The sequence below is a fragment of the Centruroides sculpturatus genome, unplaced genomic scaffold (assembly GCF_000671375.1).
Source record: "Centruroides sculpturatus isolate CEXI.00-Female unplaced genomic scaffold, Cexi_2.0 scaffold1015, whole genome shotgun sequence".
In the NCBI taxonomy this organism is placed as follows: Eukaryota; Metazoa; Arthropoda; class Arachnida; order Scorpiones; family Buthidae; genus Centruroides; species Centruroides sculpturatus.
The window spans coordinates 288390-315953 of record NW_019385196.1 but is presented as its reverse complement, the minus strand read 5'-3'; the positions used below and the strand labels follow the sequence as shown (position 1 = coordinate 315953).

The 27564-nt window shown below is 27.7% G+C and overlaps 1 protein-coding gene across 1 annotated transcript; it reads right to left on the bottom strand.

The window, feature by feature from the left end:
- Positions 1 to 640: 640 nt before the first annotated feature.
- LOC111636002 (endoribonuclease LACTB2-like) lies at positions 641 to 26249 on the bottom strand. Its single transcript, XM_023381153.1, has 7 exons — positions 26048 to 26249; positions 25813 to 25976; positions 16246 to 16363; positions 12481 to 12583; positions 9655 to 9879; positions 2530 to 2611; positions 641 to 1056 (listed from the first exon to the last, which is right to left on the bottom strand). The coding sequence occupies exons 1-7, from the start codon at positions 26167 to 26169 to the stop codon at positions 1013 to 1015; spliced, it is 858 nt and encodes a 285-aa protein (XP_023236921.1). The 5' UTR covers positions 26170 to 26249; the 3' UTR covers positions 641 to 1012.
- Between the last annotated feature and the right edge of the window lie 1315 nt (positions 26250 to 27564).

Below are 27564 nucleotides of genomic sequence, written 5' to 3'. Positions count from 1 at the left end.
TCATGGTTTGGAGACGAATAAAATACTATAATACGAAATAGCTTACCTGATTCGATCTTGAGTTAAGACATTATGATTGTTCGTGCGAGATTCACGTCATTTTCACCGGTATTTAAACAAAAATGCCCCAGAGATTGATCCTCTTAACTCTTCTCTACGGCGCTCTTGGTAAAAGTGGAAAATTTAAAAACATTTTTATTTTTGTAAGAATAAATTTATTTGAATTGTCATTACACCGAAGTAACTACAATCGGTAAATGACAATATTCTTCTTCTTGTCGTTAAGGCATGATGCATTAAGCATTAAGACATGATGCATTAAGGTACTATACCTAACTACATGACTAATTTTTAGGGTAGATAGAGTTTTCGGGTGTAGATATTCACACAATAATGAAACCAGATGAAGATAAAAAATAACATGTTTATTCTTATTTTATCTTCATCTCCTATAAGGATCATGATTTTTGTTAATGTAAACAGTAAATTTGCAGAAAAAACTTCATATTATATATCATCATTTCGTATTAAAAAAATCATAAATAAATATGTATATATATACTTTAAATATTGATCAAGTTTTCTTGGTTTTTTTTTAATTTTTTTCTATTAACTTTTCATATTTTTCAATAATTTCTCTTAATTCTCATGATTACAATATACAAATATTATACATATTACACTATACAATATTAACAATAATTTCCAACATTATCTAACATTAAGAATAATACTCGTTTTATGGAAAATTGATACAAATTTATTACCAATTTATAAAAATAACATTTCGCTGCAGTATATTTTCTTATATTTAATTTTGATGTGCAGTTCATTCAAAATGGGACTTCAAAAAAGTAAAAAAATAAAATAATTAACTTGTACATATTCAATTCTGATGTTCATCTGAACATATTTATAAGTGAAGACTTTAACATTACTTTTCATCAACACATTATAATGCTATTACATTTTGATTTTGTTATAATTACACATTTACTTTCATTATGTAAATTCATAGTAGTCTGTATTTCTTTTCTCCATTTTCTTCACTAGTTTCTAAAAAAAATTCTACATTAATTCTTAAAATTACACATAATATAAGTTAATTAACTAAATTTTGGTGAATAATTGAAATTTATATTTAAATGTTCATTAAAATTATCATTAATTAATATTTTTCTCAATTTAACAGATAGTCTGCTTTATCATTTAAAGCAATAAACAAAATATTATGTTACATAATTTTCAAGAAAATAATGTTTTATAGAATTTTTAATATGTAATTCTCTAGAAGTTATATTTCTCAAGAATTATATACATATTTCTTGAGAAATTTTTCACTTACTCTATATTTTATAATATAAAATCTAAAAATTCATATAGCAATGCAAGCTTCTCTCTACCTAACAGATTGTAATTCATCAGGCAGTGGGTACATAATGTTGAATTTTCATGTTCAATACAAGTGTAGATGATGTTATGTGGGTGGCCTTTCTTTGCCAAACACTTTATACAATAGAGTAGAGATATAAAATTATATAAACTGACATTAAACAGGTAAAAGTTATAGTGTGATAAGTTTATATAAACTGAATAGACCCAGAATATTATCAGTTATCATAGGACCTAATAATGGAATGGAGCTCACAATAATCAAACTGCTGTATCCACTCCTATGCCGTACTTGTATATTATAAATAAATTAACATTTTGAAAAGTTATTTATTTTGTCATTATTTGTTTAACCATTTTCATACTATTATAAATCCATCTATAGAAAAAAAAAACCTACATCATTTGATATATTAAAAACGTTTTACGTAAGCTAAATATCTCTGAAGATCCAGAAATTTAAATTCGAAAAGCTAATAATTTTACAGAGTGTCACAAACATAATTTAATCAATTGCTTTCATGTCACTTTGAATCAGAAGAATTTTTTTTAAAACTTAACATTTCAAATCTGTAAATTTAGAATAAGATGACAAAGATATGCTAACTTTTTCCATCACGTTTTACTATAAAAATAAATTTTAATTAAAATGTATTTTTGGTTTAACTTCACTAAAGTATAGACTTTTTTCTTTAATATCTTCTTAATATTTATCATGTTTTTTTTTTTTTTTTATTAAGTATTGCTGTAGGATGTTATTTCTTAAGCTAATAAGGACTAACTGTGTAATTAAATGTTGTTCAATTCTTAAAATATTCAAAAAGTTCACTCACAGTTGCTACAAATGTAATTTATGTATGAGAATTCTATTATTGTTTGTTATGCTAACATTAATAATTGACATTAATTTTAAAAATGAATTTAATTAATGCCGAGACATAAAGTAGACTGACATAATCTAGTCTTAACATTTGGCAATTGTACATTTAAAGATTGATTATTAAATGTACAAAATAATTATTTTTAGAAATATATTTATCCATTTTATAATTGGAGTATATTAAAAATTCTCATTATATGTTGCATATTTATTTTAATTTGATTTAATTTTCCTTAAATATATTTTTGAATACTTACCAACTTTTCCATCTTCAATTAACTTATTCAAATGTAGGTGAACATTGTTAGCTGCAGCATATAATAATTTGGGAGAAAGATTCTACAAAATAATTTAGTTGCTAATCATCTTTGAATAAATAAATAAAATATTATATAATTTTTCTGATATAGATAAAAATAATAATAAAAAAGTTGTTTTTTGAAATTTTTTTTATTATTGTTTTTATTTAAATCAGAATGAAATTGTATTTAGCATCTATAAACTAAGCTTAATTAAATATGATCATATTTTCTTCATAAAAATTTAATATATGTAATTAAATAAAATAATTCTCTTTTTTAACTTATAAAAATGAAATCATTATATATTTAAAATTCTATATCATATGTTTAAAATTCTAATGAATGTAATGCTGTTCTTCCATCTTATATCATAGTATTTAATTTAAATATACTTCAGATTTTATTTTAAGAAATTCCAGCTTACTTCAAATCACAAGGCAATAAAATTAGATTATATTATTAATCTAGGACAGAGGTGGCCAACCCAAGGCCTGAGGCCACAAAATGACCTGCAGATGGATCACCTGTTGTCAACCTCAAAAAGCAATCCTAATACTGAGAAACTGTGAACTGAAAAGCAAGTTCAGAAACCACATTGAGCAGATTTTAAATTCAAATTCTTTGTTTTTCAATTAGAATTTCAAGTTTTTTGTTCTCCTTTCAATAGAAAATGTTTTTAATATCTTGTCACTTTCAAACTAATTCTAGTGGATTATTTAACATTTGTTTTTACATCCATCTAACAACATATTTTAATGTTTTTATTATCCTTGGTTACTTTTAATGTTATTTAGTTTATCTTTAACTACTAATTTAAACTGGATTTAGAGGGTGGTAGGATAGTGGCCCACCCAAAAATTCTTGCCCATNAATTAATCGCATGCCATTAAGCTGTTTATTGTAAATAGCAACGACAAAACTCAAAGATTAAAAATACTTTTTAGTAATTTTCACCTTATAAAACTGGAGATAATGTTGATAATCAAACGAACAGCCCAGTTATATTTTAAATAGTGTATCATTATTATTAAAGTTATGCTGCATCTACTTTAGAAGAAAATTTATTTCGAACCGAGGCGTACACACAACACTTTCCACAATAACTGATTACACCGACAACACATTCTAATGAGTAACAATGGGACAATGGACAAATATCATTCATTCATTTTATATTTGCAGAATAGGCTAGGTCATGAATTTTCTGTTTGCTGATAATGGAATTTGTAAAGGTCAACCCACATGATAAAAAAGAAACGTGCCCCAATTTATGGGCGCTAATCTGTAGAGCTGCATTAAAACTTTTTGAGAAGAAAGATGTCGTTTCCTGAATTTTTACTTTACTGATTATTTAAAACTAACAAACTTTCATACTACAAGTCCAATTACAATTTATATTGATAAAGTTGTTTAATTGTGGCATTCCCAATGACTACATTCACATCTGTCAATTTATACTTTGTCCGTTAATTAAAATTAGAATTACAGTATTGTTGTTCTATAGTGCTCGTGATGTGAGTCTAAGAATCTCGTTTCGTGAGTTAATAAAATTTGTTATTACAGCTGAATAATTCGTAGAAGATATCATGGTTTGGAGACGAATAAAATACTAGAATACAAAATAGTTTACCTGATTCGAACTTGAGTTAAGACATTATGATTGTTCGTGCGAGATTCACGTCATTTTCACCGGTATTTAAACAAAAATGCCCCAGAGACTGATCCTCTTAACTCTTCTCTACGGCGCTCTTGGTAGAAGTCGAAAATTTAAAAACATTTTTATTTTTGTAAGAATAAATTTGTTTGAATTGTCATTACACCGAAATAACTACAATCGGTAAATGACAATATTCTTTTTGTTGTTGTTAAGGCCGAATGCAGGCACTATACCTATCTACATGACTAATTTTTAGGGTAGAGAGAGTTTTCGGGTGTAGGTATTCACACAATAATGAAACCAGAAGATAAAAAATAACATGTTTATTCTTATTTTATCTTCATCTCGTATAAGGATCATGATTTTTATTAATGTAAACAGTAAATTTGCAGGAAAAAACTTCATATTATATATCATCATTTCGTATTAAAAAGATTATAAATAAAATTGTATATATACTTTAAATATTGATCAAGTTTTCTTGGTTTTTTTAATTTTTTCTAATAACTTTTCATATTTTTCAATAATTTCTCTTAATTCTCATGATTACAATATACAATTATGATATTACACTATACAACATTAACAGTAATTTCCAACATTATCTAAAATTAACAATAATACTCGTTTTATGGAAAATTGATACAAATTTATTACCAATCTATACAAATAACATTTTGCTACAATATATTTTCTTGTATTTAATTTTGATGTGCAGTTCATTCAAAATGGGACTTAAAAACAGTAAATTCTGATGTCGATCTGAACAAATTTATAAGTGATTTATAAGTTAACATTACTTTTCATCAACACATTATAATGCTATTACATTTTGATTTTGTTATAATTACACATTTACTTTCATTATATAAATTCATAGTAGTCTGTATTTCTTTTCTCCATTTTCTTCACTAGTTTCTAAAAAAAATTCTACATTAATTCTTAAAATTACACATAATATAAGTTAATTAACTAAATTTTGGTGAATAATTGAAATTTATATTTAAATGTTCATTAAAATTATCATTAATTAATATTTTTCTCAATTTAACAGATAGTCTGCTTTATCATTTAAAGCAATAAACAAAATATTATGTTACATAATTTTCAAGAAAATAATGTTTTATAGAATTTTTAATATGTAATTCTCTAGAAGTTATATTTCTCAAGAATTATATACATATTTCTTGAGAAATTTTTCACTTACTCTATATTTTATAATATAAAATCTAAAAATTCATATAGCAATGCAAGCTTCTCTCTACCTAACAGATTGTAATTCATCAGGCAGTGGGTACATAATGTTGAATTTTCATGTTCAATACAAGTGTAGATGATGTTATGTGGGTGGCCTTTCTTTGCCAAACACTTTATACAATAGAGTAGAGATATAAAATTATATAAACTGACATTAAACAGGTAAAAGTTATAGTGTGATAAGTTTATATAAACTGAATAGACCCAGAATATTATCAGTTATCATAGGACCTAATAATGGAATGGAGCTCACAATAATCAAACTGCTGTATCCATTCCCATGCCGTACTTGTATATTATAAATAAATTAACATTTTGAAAAGTTATTTATTTTGTCATTATTTGTTTAACCATTTTCATACTATTATAAATCCATCTATAGAAAAAACCTACATCATTTGATATATTAAAAACGTTTTACGTAAGCTAAAAATCTCTGAAGATCCAGAAATTTAAATTCAAAAAACTAATAATTTTACATAGAGTGTCACAAACATAATTTAATCAATTGCTTTCATGTCACTTTGGATCAGAAAAATTTTTTTTTTTAAACTTATCATTTCAAATCTGTAAATTTAGAATGATATAACAAAGATATGCTAACTTTTAGCATCACCTTTTACTATAAAAATAAATTTTAATTAAAGTGTTCTTTTGGTCTAACTTTACTAAAGTATAGACTTTTTTTTTTAATATCTTCTTAATATTTATCATGATTTTTTTTATAAAGTATTGCTTTAGGATGTTATTTCTTAAGCTAATAAGGACTAACTGTATAATTAAATGTTGTTCAATTCTTAAAATATTCAAAAAGTTCACTCACACTTGCTACAAATGAAATTTATGTATGAGAATTTTATTATTGTTTGTTATGCTAACATTAATAATTGACATTAATTTTAGAAATAAATTTAATTAATGCCGAGACATAAACCAGACTGATATAATCTAGTTTTAACATTCGGCAATTGTACATTTAAAGCTTGATTATTAAATGTACAAAATAATTATTTTTAGAAATATATTTATTCATTTTATAATTGGAAAATATTAAAAATTCTCATTATATGTTGCATATTTATTTAAATTTGATTTAATTTTCCTTAAATATATTTTTGAATACTTACCAACTTTTTTATCTTCGATTAACTTGAANTCGGTAATATTAAAAGTAAATACTGTATTTAAATCGTGATCAAATTTTCAAGAAACAAACGTTCGTATTGAATTTGGACTACTACTGACCAACGCTAACAGACTACCTATTGTTTAAAAGGCTTTCTGGTGGCGAAAGAAGATGGATTTTATAAAATAAAAAGCAGTTGAAACTGAATTTTTATGAATAAAAATTTGACAAACTATTTATCTTTTTATGACGAGTAAAATTTTTTTGTTGCGTTTACGGCTTTTAAGTAATGCATAAACCTACGAGGCACGAGGCCCTTCAGACCGCAAGGCATAGGCGGTGGCCCACGTCGTCCATGCCTTACACCGCCCTTGGTCNCATATCGGTAATATTAAAAGTAAATACTGTATTTAAATCGTGATCAAATTTTCAAGAAACAAACGTTCGTATTGAATTTGGACTACTACTGACCAACGCTAACAGACTACCTATTGTTTAAAAGGCTTTCTGGTGGCGCAAGAAGATGGATTTTATAAAATAAAAAGCAGTTGAAACTGAATTTTTATGAATAAAAATTTGACAAACTATTTATCTTTTTACGACGAGTAAAATTTTTTTGTTGCGTTCACGGCTTTTAAGTAATGCATAAACCTACGAGGCACGAGGCCCTTCAGACCGCAAGGCATAGGCGGTGGCCCACGTCGTCCATGCCTTACACCGCCCTTGGTCATAGAAATGATGTAATTTGAATATAAATTATTTATAAATACGTATGTCAAGTTATATTTTTATTACTACGTAAAATATATTTAAGAGTTTACGACCACTGTGCTGGGAGAGACATTGTTGAAACAAAAAAAGTTATGCATTCCACCACGTACATAAACAGTGTCGTAATTTGCCAAGTGCAAATCAGCAAATTCGTAAAATTTTTGTTTATTTTGAACAATCCAGATAATTGAAAATCCGGATAATGGAGGTTCTACTGTATTTGAATTACATCTTTGAATGCTCTGATTTAAATATTTTAGCTTAAGATTAGTCTGACTTGAGCTATGATTTCAAGTATTAAAATTATTATAAAGCTTTATAAAATTAGACCTTAATTAAAACAAATTTTTGCTATTTATAAGACACTATATTATCACCATATAAAATACAAATGATTTATCTCTTATTTCTAAATTACTATCTATTTCTGTCTAATGAATGTTTTTAATTGTGTGTGAATATCAAAGAATTTACATAATAAAAGAATGACAAAGCAGATATGAACTTCAAAGCATTGATACTAATATTAAGAATATTAACCATAACAGAAAAGTAACATATAAGAGTGACTTTATTAATTGTAATTAAATATATAAAATTCATTCACTTGATAGCAAGAACCTAGTTAAATTTAAATTTTCATAACCTGTTCATACTTAACCTTAAAATCCTTAGAAATACTTCTCATTAAACCCTAAATGATAGTTTTTTTTGGCATCTAAGTGACATTTGAAATACTTGTCAAAAACACATTATTCTGTTTTTGAACTCTGGCAATGTCTGAGTCAGTTTGATTATTAGTGTTCATAATCCATCTCATATTATATGATCTTGTACAAAAGTAAGATTGTAAATTTTTTGCAATGGTATAAGCATAAAATACAAATTTTTATTTTATATAGAATGTAATGTTCTAACCTGTAATGAATGAATATCAATTTGTAATATTCCAAATGGTTACCCATTTGGTATTTAGACAGGCTGGCATCTGCCAACATTAACAATCCCAAAAGAATAATCATTATTAACTGGAAGTTAGGAGACAATTTCATTGATGAAATAATAATACAACTTTGTGAGTTTGAGTCATGTGTAATATTTTTTATATAATATGTTTTATATAATGTATTATATGTAAAATGTATATAATGTTTTATATAATGTATATGTTATATATAATGTATTATATAATATGTTTTATATAATATAATACAGGTATACCTCGCCTTACGTCGGTAATTGGTTCCAGGAAAACGACTTAAGTCGAAAAACGACGTAAGTCGAATTTACTTGTCTCCGAATCTACTTGTCACTAGGAAAAACCATAAATTACTATTCCCATTTCTGTATTTCATTTATTAATGCATTTTTAATAATATATGGTTAATAAAAATCTATTTTAAGCATACAAACAAATAAATTTTAGTTTTTAATAAAGTACAGAAAAAAGTAATCTAAATTTACGAATGCATGTAGTGTACTGTAAATACAGTAGATACTTGTAAATGTATATATTTTAATATGATTTTATGTGCTTTGAACGCTTTTCTAGTGATATTACTACTTCACTATTTGTGACGGATGGACGTAAAGTCGAATAAAATGACTTAAACTTGATTTTTATTTTTCCGTATACTTTTTTGACAAACGACGTATAATCGGGAACGACGTAACTCGAAATGACGTAAGTCGAGGTATACCTGTATAATTTTTATATAATATGTGTATTTTTAATTCTTATTTCATTAACTTGTAACTTTAAAATATTTCTATGTCGTTTTTGAAACCATGTTTGATAAATATATTGGACGTGTTTGAATATATTTAAAATACTTTTCATCTTCTTAGCTGTCACTACTACAGTATAGTATTTATGTCACTCCTTTGAAAAGCAACATTTCAATTAAATAGAACTGAAATATGAAATAAAAAAGAAACTGCTAATCATTTAACAATTAAACCTTTCTGAAGAAAAAAAAATTTATAATATAATAGTCTAAATTTATTTATTTTCTTGTCAATTAACAGAACATAATCTTTTTCAAGTAAATTACTCTTTTTACTTGGAGAGTTAATGACAAAAATCTATTTATTTAGCAATTACAAAAATGCAATTCTTGATTTCTTGTATAGAAATAAATTCCCAAATAAACAATTTAACAAAATTTTAATTCTAATATAAAGCAAAAAGGAAAATTTATACAAATACCTTAAACTAATATTTAGAAACTATAACTTAAACTATAAATTTAGAAAAAAACCCACTTACCAAATAAACAACTTTTGTAATATCCATAATACTTAAAAATTTTGATGAATTGTTTTTCAGTACATCTATTATTTCCTCTTCCCTTGATAATCTATTTTGTATATATAATGTTATCTTTTCTTCCGGATTCTCAACAACAGGTCCATGTCCAGGATAAATAATACTTGATTTCAAGTTTAACAGCTTTTCTAAAGACTTCATATATTGAGAAAGATTTTCAAATACCTAAAATATTTATTAATTTTAGTGATTTTATTATTATTTCAGTATAAATAAGATTTAATAATATCAATTTGAAAAAATCTCATATTAGATTGAATACTGTATAAAGTCATCTTGAAAAGCTACACAATTTTCCACTCACTCAGTGAACTATTGAAAATTTCTCTCAAATTCATTCATTTCTATTAATTTGCTAAAATATATTAATTGTTCTCTGCAGCTTCCAATCACCACCATTTTTAGTAATGAATTTATTTTAGAGAACATGAAATAGTCTGCAAGAAATAAAGCAATGAATGAGGCAATAATTTAATTCTATAAGAGGCACATAATTAAAACTTTCTTAATTATCAGTGCAAAAGTAAGTTGCACTTTGATATGAAAAGAAATAGTCATCTCATATAAAACTGGGGCATTATTGGCGAATTCCTAATCAATTTAATCAAAGTTTACACATAAAATATATTCTAATTAATGCTTGTTATAGTAAAATAAATTTTTAATGAATTTGTTAGTCATCAAAAAAGAATAAACAATCAACAACTAAATTAATATATAATAATGTCTCAAAAAATATATATTTGTCATTTCAAAATTTTATTTATTAGTTCACATATTATACCTATATCATATTTTATTCAGTTTGAAATAAATTTTGCTTACACTTTGTTCCATCACCAGAAATGATGATGATAATCAATGAATACTGTAAACACTTTAATACAACTGCTTATTAATAGTGAATGAAAATAACATATAGAAGGAAACAATCAGATAATCAGATGATTTAATGGAATCAGTTGTGAAACTTAATTGCCAAATATTGTGCGTGTGTGTGTTGAAAATCACAAATAATATGTTTAAATAATCTCAGTTAACTAACTTTGGACCACTCTTTATACAATTTTTCTTCAGTTTATTATTATTAAATTATTAATAACATTAAGATTCTGTTTCATGTTACACTGAGGAAGTCACTGAGACCATTTAATGCAGGACTCAAGATCCTAAAATTTAATTGTTTTTGGGTTAAAAAAAATTATGATACAGAACATACATATATATATGGCAATTACATACAGTCAAATCCCTCTGTAGCAATATTTAGCAGAACAAGAAAAAAATATTGTTGTAGAGAAATTTATTGTTATAGTGAGAATTTTTTTTAAATATCCCCTTCCTTATAACATTGCAAGTAGGGTTATTTCATTGTTTTTCTATTCTAACATTGTCTAACTTTTGTACAACAGAAAACATGTTAGAAGAGACTAATAATACTACAAGATTTAAGTGATTTTATTGCACATTATTTCTACAATATATATTAAACATCAAAAATCAAAATCAGTTAGACCCTGAATCTACTTACATAAAAATTAATTAAGTCAAACTAAAACTAAAGTAGTAAAAAATTTAACTAATTTTCAACTTTGATGTATTATAACATTCTTATAAACTAATTCCAAAATATAATTTATTAAGGAGAATACACTTTAAAATAATTATAAAAGTGAATTTTCAATACTGGCATCCCTGTATACTTTCTAATGGAAATTTATTATGTTAAATGAGTTTAACATAACACAGTTCCAGAAATTATTATATAGGGAGGTTTTAATGTTGCAAATTACATTAATTCTAAAAGTAAAAGAAGTTTTGTTACAATTTCTTTTACTGGGTAAGATTAAGTTCTGGCAGATTTCAGGTTTTACCGTAATTTGTAATTTCTTGATAAAAACTACAAATGCCAAAAAAGTGCTCAATACTCTAGAAAAGTTAAAACTGGTTTTCTTTATTATTGTATTAAATGTTTCACCAAAAAATTTTACTGCTATATGTATTTACAGTTCAAATTAAATAATACATTTTGTCATAAAATTTGACATTTAACTTTATAATAATGATCTGGATAATATGTAGATACATTGAACAAAACCCCATAATTCCAGACCTGATTTTATTTATGAAATACATGGGAATAGTTAGAAGACAACCAAGATTCATTTCAAACAAGAACGATGTATTGTTTGAAATGTTATAACCACAAATTCTCAAAATTCCACATGAAGACTAGTTCCAAAGGTACCCAATAGTTGGAAGTAAACATTTAAATATAACAGTGAAATGCTTATTAGCCTCCATGGTCACCAATCTAACTCTGTAACTTCTTATAGGAATACATCAAAGGTAGTGTCTTTACATCATCATTGCCATATAATTTGCCAAAGTTATGCCAGAAATTACCACAATTATCAATACATTTAATACTGACACTACACAACAAATTTTGTCAGAGATGAATTATCATCTTGACATTTGCAGGATCATAAAGGGCAGCCATATTAAGTATTTAAAACTTTTGGCTGCAATCTTTCAAAAAGTGTATTGTTGTTGGCTGTACTCTAATCATTGCTAAGAATTTCATGAATAAAATCAGTCCTGCAATTATGGATAACCCTGTATTTATTATGTTATATGCTTATGTTTCTTTCTTTTAACATTTAATACTATGAATACTTTCAAATAATCTGCTTTCAGTATATTACTGAAAAATCATAAAAAGAAATTCAAATTTTAATTTAATAAAAACATTAGAAAACTTACACAAGTACCTTCCCCTAATACACAATCACCACTAAATAATGCATTTTCTTCTTCTAACACTACAACCATATGATCTTCAGTATGGCCAGGAGTATGGACTATTCTTAATAAAAAACAAATATATAAATTTATTATTTTTCACATTATTATACAAAAATAATATTAATAGTAGAAATTACCAACTCAAAATGAATAATTAAAATTCAGAAAATAAGTATTCCAGTTTACAGTAATTCAATAAAATCATTTCTTTTTTACTAACCTTTAACCACTATTATCACAGTTTAGAAAATCTTAGTTTAGACAATAATTATAATAATTTTTAAGTAATGAAATCATTCTGGATGCAAAAGACATCTTCATTTTTCTACAAATATTAAGTTTTATATAGAATATTCAGGTTTATCCTGATTTTCTATAATTTTCCTATTAATTTCTTAAAAATTTATTGTATTTCAACATTAACTTAAAATATATTAAATTTATCAAGTTACTTATTCAGTTCTGAATAATCAAAATAATGATTTTGAATAATGAATAATGAATTGTTACGTATAATACATTTAATTTTTAGAAAAGCTGCCTTTCAATTTTACTAGTTCCATGTTAATCCTCATACGAAACCTATAAAATTCAATAATTCACTATGTTACAAATCTGTGTTTTGCAAATTTTTCTAATAGTAGCCTTCTTTGTAAGAAATTTCATATAAACCTGAATTATTTTTATTAATATATAAATGGTGAAAATATTGTAATTTTCTAGGAATTATCACATGTTCAGATAGATAAACAAAAAGAAATTAACAATGTTATAAAAATGTTTATTATGAATGGATATCTGAAAAATAAAACTGAAAAATGGCTAAAATAGTTGAAAATATATCAAAAAATAAGAAAAAGGATAATAAGCATTTTTATAGGTATAAAATACCTTATATAAAAAAATTATATGAAAAATGAAAATATTTTACAAAATTATAGGGTACAAGCAGTTCCAGAACACACAAACACCATACCAGTGTGGCTTATTAGAAATGTGAATAACAACACAATTAATAGTAATCTACAGTTCCAGTGTATATATAGAGTAATAGAGTCCCTATATATATATGAGAAACAGGCAGGCAATTGAAGATTTGCTTACAAAAACACATTAAAGCAATACAATACAATAGAATGAATTTGGCTGTTTGCAAATATTATAATAGACATGGGTGTGAGATTAATAAAAGTACAATAAATATAGTTAAAAAAGAAAAAAATGTGGTTAAAACAAAATTATATGAATATTTAACAATAATAAAAGAAAAAAAGAAACATTCATTAATTAATGATAATGATGGCATAATTATAAATAATAGGCAGCAGTGATATTTAAATATTAATGTCTGATCACTGTATGTGTTAATTAAGTGTAACAGTACAGATACAATTCCAATCAGGTACAGGTATACCTCATCTTATGTCGGTAATTGGTTCCAGGAGAGGCGACGTAAGTCGAATTTACTTGTCACTAGGCTAAACCACAAATAACCATTCCCAGTCTGTATTTATAAATGCATTTTTAATAATATATGGTTAATAAGAATCTATTTTAAGCTTACAAACAAATAAAATTTTAGTTTTTAATATAGTACAGGAAAAAAGGTAATCTAAATTTACGAATACAAGTAGAATACGTACATACTTGTAAATATACATGTTTACAATTTAGCAATGTTTACAGTACATCGCAGACTCTTTATTTGTGAATGTGGTTTGCTCTAAGACATTATAAAATAAGATGATTTTGTAAGGTTAAATAACAAATACAGTTATTAAAATTATTTTGCGATAGTAAAAAATAAACTAATTTATATCAAATTTACCAATATCGAGTGTCACTGACAACAACGCCAAATGGTAGATATTAGAACTACCATGCACAATGCCAATATTGAGCTCTTAAAGACCACTAAATAAGACAACAGATGTTTTCGTATTTCGTTCTCTACAATTTATGATGATTATATTAACATTTACTGTAAATGTATGTACTTTAATACAATTTTATGTGCTTTTAACACTTTTCTAGTGATATTACAATTTCAATATTTGTGGTGGCAGACGTAAAGTCGAATAAAATGACTAAAACTTGATTTTTATTTTTCCATATATTTTTTTGACAAACGATGTAACTGAGGTATACCTGCATAATCATATGTTGAAAATTGGTCAGGTAATTAAAACTTTAATATAAATATATAGAAACCATGTGATAATAACAGTGAACCTATAATCCATAAAGTAAAACCTTTCTGTTAGAAAATAAAAATTCTAAGATTTTCACAACTAATACTATTGCAGTAATAACTCACTCAAAGAATTAAGTTGATAAATCTGACTAATAAGATAAAATTACAATATATTAGCTATTATAGTAATATTTATTTATTAATTGTATGATTACTGTATAGCTGTCAATTCAATGTAATATTACAGTAACCATTTTGGTGTAAAATAAATACTATAAATAAATGGGAAAACTTTTGGTGTAAATAAAATGTGGATATAATAATAATTAGAATGTTTTACTTTTAATAATTGTAGGTTATCCGACTAAAAATAAATTGTGTTATTAAGCTATACATAGATTTTATCACTACAGAAGTGAGGTGTTTTAAAAAAATTAAGTGGATAAACGATTTATGGAGATAAAATATTAAGTGCAATATTTGTTATATTGTGTGTATATTTTGTAAATTAAATTTGTTTATATTTTGTAAAGGTCTACACCTTCAAATGGCATCTTTTGAATATGTTTATCACAGTGTACAGGGTAACACCAAAATATTCCACAACTCAATATTATGAAATATCGTGAATAATAATACATGTATCAGGGAAGATCATTTTACATTGTGTGGCATTTATTTTATCATGTATTGTACACCTAAAGCATAGAATGTTGCCATAATTTTTTACATGTATTAATGGTGTAGTTTTGTTAAATGTGATTGGTGCCAAATCTTAATGTTCTTTTAATAGTTTTAAATGCTATATTTTAACTGGTTTTTGCTAATTATTTAAAGATGTTTGTATAAATGTTAATGTTAAGTTTTTGTATTGTCTCAAAACAATTTCCTGTATTTTAGACCTATATCCAACTGAAAAAGGCTAAGTAAAGATAGCCAAAATACATTTTGGGATATGTTAATAAAAATGGTCTAAATAGCATTATAGAGTCTCATGTGTATGATAAGAAAGCCCATAAATTTAAAATACAATAAAATAGTATAATATATTTAATACATTATAACCAAGTTCAGTTGTATTTCTTGGGTTGCAATTTGAAAAAACTGTAGACTAATAAATTCCCAATGTCATCTGTCCATCCATTTGTCTTTCCTTAATCTCAAGAATGGAGTTAGATGAAAGATGGGACAAAGTATGTAAACCTTAGGAACAGGAAGCCCCAATTAACTATATACAAACTTCCAATGTAAATCAGAAGTCATGTTATTTCAATTTAAAAATTTTCCCCTGAAAGGTGTTAGATAGATGACTGGCATGACTCCATTGTTAAAGGAAAGTATGATGTACAGGGACAAGCAACTACTAATTTGAGGTGGAGAGCATATATTTTCAATTAAATTAATTAAAAATTGCAGTGGTTAATCCAAAAATATAGTTATCCAATTTCTGCATTTAATTTTTCAGAATTCATAAAATAATCTTGACACACACTTAAATTAAAACATTAAAATAATGATTTTAAACTTACCGAAGAGTTGCACCTTCAGTCAGAACTTTCTGACCATCTGTTAAATATTTGTACTCTATATCAGAAGTAGGTTTAATATCTTCCTTGTTCAAAAGTGGAAGTTTAGATACTGGGCAATCTAAACATTAAAGAAAAATTAAATATTAAACTTTAAATTCCTTTATTTAATTGTAATCAGTTTTTAAATAAAATTACATTAGAAACTACTCAGTTTAAATATTACATTTTTAACAATATTCAGTTAATTTTAAAACTATGTCTTCAGGTATCATATTAGGAAGTGACTTATTATTACATTAAGTTTTTAAGCAACATTTTGGAGAAAAAAATATTTCAAAACTTCTTTTGACTCATCTAATAGAAACAGAATTTTTGGTATATGCTTTAACTGCTAAAAATTAAGTCCAGTAAGATATGAAAAAATGAACAGAAAACTGCTGAGCTTAATTAAGAATATACATAGAACATCCAATAAAAAAGAAGAAAAGGAATCTAGAAATGTCTTTATTTTGAAGTGTATTATTAAGTTTTAAATGAGAATAGCAGGTACAGATAAACAGGTACCAATTGTAGAATATCAATGTTACTGGTTGAAGAAGAGATCTTGCACCAAAACCTGGCTAAGAATGCATCACAATATACTCTATCCCTCTTAAGGACTACAGGTGTGATAGGGACCTTATTTATATCGGTTCCACCAAACGCTCCTTGGGAATCATAATACGTGAGCACAATGCAGACATTCAGCATGGAAGGAACACTACGGCTCTTGCTGCTTATGCAACTGACCCTGACATCAAGGCAGCCTTCAACCAAGCAAGGGTCATCATCACCTCACCCCACCCTGAGCACCTGAGATGGTTGGAGGCTATTTCCATTTATAAATCTAGCCACACCACCACGTGCATAAATTACAAAGAAGAGCCGAATTTGTCCGTCGCATGGCAGGCCCTCATGGACACCGATCTTTAATCACCAACTACCCTCATGGAATGCATATGTCCAACGCATCGATTTTGCACGAAATGTGGATTTGATTCTATTTTTAAATATTCATGTTCTATTTTTGTTCTTTGTTTTGTCGCTTGTTTTTTCTATTGCCTGAGGAAGAACTATTAAGGTTTGAAAATGTTTGTGATATATTTATCTGTTGTATCACCCACACCGGTAACAGGTTCAAGGTACTGTACATGTTGATTTCATCCCAGTGTTCTTTGGATGTAGAAGTTTGTCACAATACACTAAACTTATACGGAATTGCTTTGAAAATTTTTCAGGATAAAGACAATTGGAATTTAAATTATGAAATTTTATTGCATAACATATGTACAGCATCAACATCTTTCACTAAATTCAACATATCATCTTTGGTATATTGATATATTTTCTGTCCTAGCAAAATAAGTCATGGTAAATCTAAATATTAATATTCAAAAAGAATATTACAATTAAAATTAATTAAAATTCTTTATTGTAATTCTAAATACAGTAGAGCGTCAATATTCCGAAAGTCAATCATCCGAAAGAATTCCAGTCGGCAAATTTAAATTTTCGCCAGTGCTGTGGCGCTTCAATCTTTGGCTATGTCTTGGGCTACTCAAATATTTTGTTTTTGATACTAAATTCACTTCTGAAGTATAATTTTTTATTATTTTTAACGATACAATAGTCTTTGTTAGGCTTAACATCGACAAAAATTCAATGCGAAGCGACACGCAACGGAGAAAAATTTCGACATCGGATACGTTAAACTATTTTTTCGTACGTAAATCAGTTATCCGGACAACCCCAGTCCCCAATTGATTCGGAAAATCGACACTCTACTGTATTTATCAATACAGTTTGACGAATCTAAATAGAGACTGTATCAAAATAATAAGTTTAACATGTTCCACACTGTAAGAGAATGCATAATCTTGCAATCAATGGGAAAACATTTCATATTAACCAATTCTTTAAGAATTCTATTAGCATAAACTTTCATAATAAGTTTAAAAATTGTATATTACTAAAATGTTAAATTTTTTTTATAGAAGATGTAAATTTAATGAATTGTTTAATATATATATTTCTCCCCATAGGAAAAATCTATCTTGAATAAAGTATTGGTTAATTAATTGATTGGAATAAATATTATAACATCCACTAATATTAATAAGGAACAACTACAATAATTTGATATTAATTGAAATAATTTATAATGAATAAAAAACAATTAAATCATTAATCATCAAAAATAACATTTCAAATTAAATAATTTTAAAATTAAGTTTTTGCTTACATTTTTATCTCACATTTTTTTAATTTAAAATTTCCATTATAATTTTAAATGAAAGCAATATGTAATTCATAATAAAAAACTATAAATTATACTTTTCTCATAAAAAAATTTATGCTAATATCACATAATTAAAACATAACAAATTATTATAATTTTGACATTTGAATTAACTAATATATAATTACAAAAAGTTAAACTTTATTTATTAAATAATATAAACCAACATAATAGCATATTAAAGGTCCAAAATGAATTCTACCATTTTAAATTACTGTAATTATGTTAATTATTATCTGAAAAATGTGCAATACATACCAATCAATACAGTAATCACCTACATTTCATCTCCCATCTGCATTTGAACATCTTGTCCACTCCCGTAAACAAAAATGGAAACTCCACATCAGAGATGTTTAGTGTTCTGTGACTTGCAAGGTTGCAATCACTTGTCACTCTGAACACAAGTAATCTGCAGGAACTATAGAATTTTGATTGCTGTGGAAGGAGTGACAATGAATATGCTGTAGCAAACTGAAGAATAATTTGAGTATCAGTTGGATGTATGTTATGCAATGTGAAGTACAGACACTGAGAAATTGTAATGGGCAAATGTGAAACTTGGACAGTTTCCCAATGTTTTAATGTACAGTATATTATGATGTTCTTGGATAATAACATAATTACAATAATTAAATATGGTAGCATTCTTTTCGGAAGATCCTGTATTAATAGATTAACAAAGATCAACTGTAGTTATCCAGCTAAATTAATCAATCCTTAACAGTGAATGAAGTTTAAAGAATTCTAATGTTTCTAAGCTAGTTAATGAGTTATCTTCAGCCATAGATAGTTGAAAATGGAATGCCATTGTAGAATGTGAAGGGCATTCCACTTTCAACTGTTCAAACCTAATTATGGCACATTATTTGAGTCAGAAACATTAGCATTATTTAAACTTTACTCAATGTTAAAGTGCCTTAATTAATTCAGCTTAATAGGTTAAATATTTTACAATGTTATTAATTCAAGTCTATTAATAAATAATACAAATTGATATTACATGATGATGCAATTATTTCACAATAAAAATATTCAAGCTTATTCATATCAATATGCTGTAATTTTAAACTTTTAATCAATATCAACTGTTTCCTCTATTGTAAATAAACTTTGTTTAAACTTCAAGTGACATAAAATATCTACGTTGTTTTATTTCAAAGTCCACATATTCATTCAATAATTCATATTAAATTATCTTAATTTAAATGATAATAAATATGCTATTTTAAATGACATCAAAATGATGTTTGTACTATGGGGGAGAAAGATTATTACTCATTAACTTATATAAAAGTCAATCTACTATAATCGCTTTTCTAAATCATAAATAAATCATCTATACTAGTACAAATTAATATAATTATATAATAATGTAGATTTTTGTGTCATCCCTACAGAAAAAAAAAACATAAATTGAAACTTATTTAACTCACTTTTACCTCTGTGGAATACTAAACACCTATAACTGTCACATTTGGGCTCTGTAAACCCTTTATGTAAACCCTGATTCCACTACATCCACCTAAAGTTTCAGTTTAATGTGATATAATGTGTTTCAATTCATTAGTAGCAGAGGATTCACACATTAGCATAGCCAACAGACAGTTGGAGTTTGGCTATATAGTCTTTTGCCAAACAATAGTTATCAATCTCAAACCATAAAAATCTCATTGACAGTCACAAGAAATGTGAAGTTTAGACCAAGAGGATTTTAAGATAATAAGTGTAACTGGCACTTTAAGGCCTGGTGTGGATTTGCAACCACATTTATCCTTGGATCACTCTTCAAAGAAGAGAGAAACTAGGTCCCAATGGACATGTAACATGCTCTTAATGACTCAAAGATACCAAGAGATGCTCGACACTAACTGCAACAGCAACAATGTCTTAGATCAACTACTCTAATGAAAGAAGGTTCCTACACTTATTGATCACTGCATCTAATAGATTATGTTTTATAGATTATTTTGTAGCTACAGAATTCTAAATGATTTATTAACTTGAACGTATAAAAATATATTTCTAAACAAATGTATATGTTTTAATTTAGGTAAATATTTTGCAATAAAACCTATTACATGACAATACTAACATTATTTATTTCCACTTAAATTTTTAACAGGAAACTTTCATATTAACTTTATATGTTATGTCAAGAAAATTTATAAATAAACTAAAATTAATGAGTTTTGAAATAATTTTTTTTTAATGATATTAATTGATGTAAGTACGTACATCAAAACTAATAAAGAATTTGTGCCAGGAAAATATATTAAACTTTATGAGTTAATGTTAGTATATTTATTAATTTCCTTGACATAATATATGTATAAAGTTAATATAAAAATTTCCTGTTAAAAATGTAAGCAGAAATAAATAATACTATATAAATAAACATTTTATTATTAAAATATAAGCATTTATTTATTTACTGTGTTTTCAATATCAGTATAACAGGCTACTTAATGATTTATTATAAAACAATAATTTATACTTTCTTCATAAAAACAAACTGCATTTTTTTAAAATAAACTTGAAATTTTAATAACTAAAAATAAAAGAATTATTTTATTCTATGATTTTATAGAATGATTGAAATACAATAATGATTTAATTGAAATTTATTACAACTATTACTAAATCAAATTAAATGCATTTCATATATGTAAACATAAAATCTAATCTAAATGTATAATCTATATAAATAAAAATGTAGCTTTTTGATAACAATCACTGAGTTCAGCGTTAACACGATTTTCTTATATGCGATATAAAAAAATCATGTTAACGCTGAACTTAGTGCTTGTTATCAAGAAGCTATACAATTTTGGTGTGAGTTTTATTTATTTAACTATTTCTATAAATAAAAATGTAAATGTTCATTAGTTCAAAATCTTAAATCTCTGAAAGTTCTTAACTGATTGCTTTGAAACTTTAACATAACGCTGCATTCAAATACATGCATGTTTTTATATTATACAGATGTTAAAATTCCCCCCGCAGGGGAGAGGGACAAAATTAAGGCTTACTGTAAAGAACTGGTCTTCCATTATTCTATTTTAAATGCAGTTTTTTGCATTTTTGATTGCGTTTAAATAGGGTATGTCAAGAGAATGTACACTAAGAAGGGATTTTTCGAAATTCACCCCCACGGAAGGTGTTATACATTTATAAGAGATGCACTTTGAGCCACAGCAATGTGTGGCCAGGTACAGCTAGTATATATATATATATATATCTATACTAATATTATAAAGAGGTAATGTTTGTATGTATGTATGTATGTATGTATGTTAGTTTGTATGCAGCAGGTAATCTCCGAAACTACTCATCCGATTTCAAAAATTCTTTCACCAATATTTAGAATGGAACTTCAGGGTGGACATAGGCTATATATTATTCCGTTAAACATGGGGGATGGACAGTTCTTTACGGTAAGCCTTACGGAAAAGGTTACCGTAAAGAACTCTGCTTCTATTTATACCATTTTAGATGCAGTTTTTTCCGTTTTTGATTGCGTTTTAATAGAGTACGTCAACAGAATGTACACTAAGAAGGGATTTTTCGATATTCCCCCCGCGGGGGAGAGAGACAGGATTAAGGCTTACTCTGAAAAACTTGGCTTCTATTATACTATTTTAGATGCGGGTTTTTGCGTTTTTGATTGCGTTTTAATAGGGTACGTCAACAGAATGTACACTAAGAAAAAATTTTTCGAAAAATTTTCCCCCACTGGGGAAGTGTTATACATTTATAATAGATACATTTTGAGCCACAACAAGGCGTGGCAGAGTCTGCTAGTATATATATAAATGTGTTATAAATATTAGATTACTTTTCCAGTTCTGTTATATATAACAAAGGAAAATTATGAAGATCAGTCAAAAATGTCTCCCAAAATATTTGCATTTTTAGACTATGAGAACCTTGAAATGTTGACAAATGCAAAAAATTCAGGGGTTTTTCTGTATGTATATGTTAGTGTGTGTGGGGGAGGAGGCACAATTTTGTTCACCCACTTTGAAGCTTAATAACTCCTGTGCTTTTTGTTGAAAATTTCAGAAATTTTGCAGAAAGGATTAGAGGGATTGATGATTTTAACTTCTGATGGTTAAAGGTCAAGAAAATGGAAAGATAAAGAAGGTTGTGTGTTATATCTCGAGTAAGGTTGTACTTAAATGACATTTTCCTCATTATTAGTATTTACAATTTTTTATAAAATCCATCCCTACCTTCAAAATTAAGCTTTTTGCTATTTTATAATAAATATAAACATCTTACTAAATTTGATACATATTTTATAATAATTAAAACTATAAAAAGTTTTTTTTGATAAAAATATTGTAACAGATTGCATCATATACACAGTTATAAATGTTGCCAGGAAAGTTAAGCATCTCATTGCTGGATTTTTATTATATATACTGTATTTAATATATCTATTTATATACATAAATCCCATTACATTTAACAAGAAATTAAATCAATAAGGAAATACTAGCAATCAACCAAGAAATTCAGTAAAATCCAGTTTTTCCTCTTTGATTAATTTCTTTATTTTTCCAGGAAATCCTGGAATATGGAACATTTCGACATCCCAACCAAAACTGTTGAGATAAAAGTGCAGGGAGTCAAATTACAGGATGTCTACTTCCTTTAGATTAATTCAAGCCTAAATCACTTCAACATTATGCTGTCCTTGGTATGATGTAAACTTTGAATGAGGAGTTTTCCCCACCCTGTACAAGCAAAAAGTCAGATGAGCCATACTTGTATATATGATCCTTTGCAAAATATTCACCTCAAAGGTTGGTTTTTACCACGTGCCAGAATTAGTATACTGCCTATTCTCCACACTCCACACATAGTTGTGCCCTTTGATGCAAATGACAGCTAGCACTGAAGCACACCCTCCTAAAACTCTATAACGACAAGTACTTAACAAATTGTCACATAAGCTACTCAAAGCCAGCTATTGTTACCACCTGTCCAGTTTTCACCCAGACAGTCCGGGAATTGATTCACTGTCCAGGTGATCTATTAATTTTGTCCGGGAATTTCGTAGAAATTATAATGAAACAAAGTTCTTGCAAATATTGTTACAAATTTACATTATTTTAACAGCAAAAGAAGTCACGCTCATTGAAACCCATCTGCAATTCTGCCATGTTTACGCCGACTTGTAGCGTAAAACTCCTGTTGATTTTTTTTTTTTTTTCTTATTTTTTGCATGTACAGGTATACCTTGCCTTACGTCGGTAATTGGTCAGGAAAGCGACATAAGTCGAATTTACTTGTCTCCGAATCTACTTGTCACTAGGCTAAACCATAAATTACCATTCCCAGTTCTGTATTTTATTTATTAATGCATTTCTAATAATATACAGTTAATAAGGATTATTTTAAGATTACAAACAAATAAATTTTGGTTTTTAATATAGTACAGAAAAAAGTAATCTAAATTTACGAATGCATGTACTTTAAATACAGTACATACTTGTAAATGTAATATTTTAATATGATTTTATGTGTGTGAGGGCCGAGATTCGAATAGTTATATTCATTTTATTCATTCATTTACCGTTTTGTTTCAAAATCAAACCGATTTTTTTAAAGTTACGGTTAACACAAAAAGGGATAAAACAACTGACAAATTTTCTCATAAAAATCGCTCATAAAAACTCCGTTCCAACGACAATACTTCCCTGTAGAAGATGAGTTAACTGTTGTGTCATAGGTTTGTCACTTCGCCCACCATTGGTCAACGAAGATCATCACCTGTGACATACATGGGGAAATCTCGAAAAGAGAGCCCCCATATAAAAGACAAGTGCAATGACGACACGGGGGGAAAAAGTTATTTTCTATACTGTGTGTGTGTGTGTGGATTACCTGCCTCTCGTTGCCACTGTCTTCAACAGACTTTGAACTTTGACTGATTTGAACTTTGGACTATATTCCGAATCCAGGAGAACAAGAAACTACATCCACAGTTTAACTCGAGGTATTTATCCTACACGCAATGATATGTAAGCTCTCTCTCGCTATTCGACTATTCCAAACTCGCGGTTAGGGGCGCGACTACTTTATACTTTGCCTTTACTTTATGAACTATACGGATTGAACCCCCGAGAGGGATTTGTATTCCTATTATTAACCATGTATAAATGTATGGAATAAACGGGTATTTTGTTAACGAACTTGGATTGGAGTGCATTTCTTCCGACATTTTCCACTCCATACTGAACCCGAAGTCCTCGACGAGATCGCTCGTGATAATTTTCCCTATCTATCCGCGTATCTATCCGCGATAAATTGATAGATTGGTGTCAGATCCTGACAGGTGAAAGAATCTAACGATCCTTTCTCCTAACCCTTTTTTCCCATCCTTTAGACAAGCGAGACCAGACCTCAAGGTCTTGAGTCGAGTAAGTGGTAGGAGAGGAAAATCCTCGTAAACATCCTACCCCCGATTAGTCTCACATGTGCTTTAAACGCTTTTCTAGTGATATTACGACTTCAATATTTGTGGCAGACAGACGTAAAGTCAAATAAAACGACTTAAACTTGATTTTTATTTTTCCGTATACTTTTTTAACAAACGACGTATAATCGGGAATGACGTAACTCGAAACGACGTAAGTCGAGGTATACCTGTATGACCGTACATGTCTGAAATAGAGCTAAGTTATTTGTACCCGTTCTTTCTTAATTTAGATTACTTACATTACTCCTACACAAAATCCCTAGTCCCTAACTGTAATTGATTTAGAACCGGCATGCATGTTATTCTTCACATTGTAAAATGACATGGCGCATGCATCACGAACTTCTGTTCGAACAAACCCGACGTGCTGTCCAGGTCGATTTTCAAAAGGTGGCAACACTAAAGCCAACATAATGGCACAGGCTAAATAGTTAAACACAATAGTCTTAGTGGAGTCACGAATCCCAATCGCCCGTGACCCGAAAATAGGCCAATCTCGGATCTACATTCAGGAGACCGTATCTCACCAAGAGCTGCACATAGAGGTACAATTCATTTGACTTTTTGCTCCTATAGGTAGTCTATTGCTCCAACAAGAGGCGTAATCGCACCCTTATCTTACAAGAGGCGTAATCAGAGGCGTAATCCGACAAGAGGCGTAATCAGAGGCGTAATCGCACCCTTACCTTACCCTGAAAATAAAGTATAAATACAGTAGAATATTAATTTCAGAATTTACCTGGCTTGATAATTTCAAAAATGTCTCTAATTCCACCAACATGATCATGATGCCAATGAGTGAGAAGGATATGTTGTAAGGAAATATCATGTTCTTCTAAATATTGCTTCAAGAGTTTAGTATATTCAGTTTTATTTGGTTCCGTAGTGTCTAACAGAATCCGTCTGAAAATTACAAACAATATCACGTCATAAACGCATACAAATCTAATTTTAATGAATTTTTCTCAATATACCTTTTCCCGTATCCTATAAGATAAGAGTTAGTACCTTGAAGCGTCATAGGACCTGGATTGCAGCCCAAAATCCTCACTACTCTTTGAGATAATTGAGAAACTTTAGGCAAAACTGTCGTCATGTTCACGAATAACCGACGATTCTCTTTCCTTGATCTAAAACCAGACGATAGCGGAAGTAAACAGAATGACACCACCTAGCGTCAAATACTGGCATTTTACGTGCTGCCAGATAATCGTAGCAAAAAGTTACCGAAATCTGGCGGTGAAGTAGCCCAAAGTTGTCCAAATGGAAATTCCCACAAAATCTTTAATTTCTACATATTAAATAAAGTTTTATTATTTTTATTATTATTACTATTATTTAGAGCTTATTAGTACCACTCCTGGTGAGATCCTGTAGATCGTTTTCTTTTACTTCACTCTGTGAAGTTCCGATCAATTCCAAGATCCATTATATTCACAATAGTAACGCATTCAGAATTTTGTTGAATTTTGCATTAAAAATGCAAATCCAATAAAATTCTTACTTTATATGGCCGATAATTCATAAGAAGTATAGAAATAGAAGACACGACACGATATGCGACAGAAAATTCATTTTAATTAGGAAAATATTTTTGAAAAATTTTCTAGCTTTCTTTTTCTTTGGAGGACGCCAGGACTCCTCGGTTTCCCTCTGGGTGCGCCAGTGATTCTCAAACAAACATCTTTATTATATCTCATGAAAAGCCTCTATTAATTCAAATTTTTATCAATCTCTTTCCAACCTGTGGGCACTAACAGAGCTACAATTCGGCCAGACCCACAATGGGGTGGCCGAGTGGTGAAGACCTCCCGTCGAAAAATTCCTGAGGATATTTGACCCGTCTGGATTTGATCCTGGTCCCCAGAGCGGTAGCCCGCCACAATAGTTAATTATCAAAAGATACAATGAATTTATTTTCAAAGTCCTCAACTTAGCATTTAATTATAAATTAGTCCAGAAATAAAACGTGCAAATATAATATTTAAACTGATACACGTAATCAATCAATATAAATTTAAAAAGTTTTATTAAGTAAAAGTTTATATACACGTTTAAGACTGGTCTCCGCAATTTTCCGAAAATAAGCAAATTAATAAATTTATGACCAATCTGATAATAAATTTAATGACGAATGTTTTATTATATACATTACATACACTATTGCACAGTGTGCGATTTTTTTAATATTTTTGTATGAATTTAATTTAAAGTAACTGTTGTGTAGTAAGCTAGAAAATCGTGACATTCTTTGAAGACCAAGCAAACACACAGTAACATCCATATATACTCGAACACCGCCTTTCCTTTTTTTTTTTTTTTTACATTTCTCGGCGTTTTAAGATGTCCAGAATCCGAACGTGTAAAAACCTTGAAAAATCATTTTCTGACCGATCGCCATACTTTTCCTGTCGTATATAACAGCTAAAAAGTTATAATTGAACCTGAAGTAATACCTTTGCACGAGTCCAGAAAGGACACAAATGTGGAC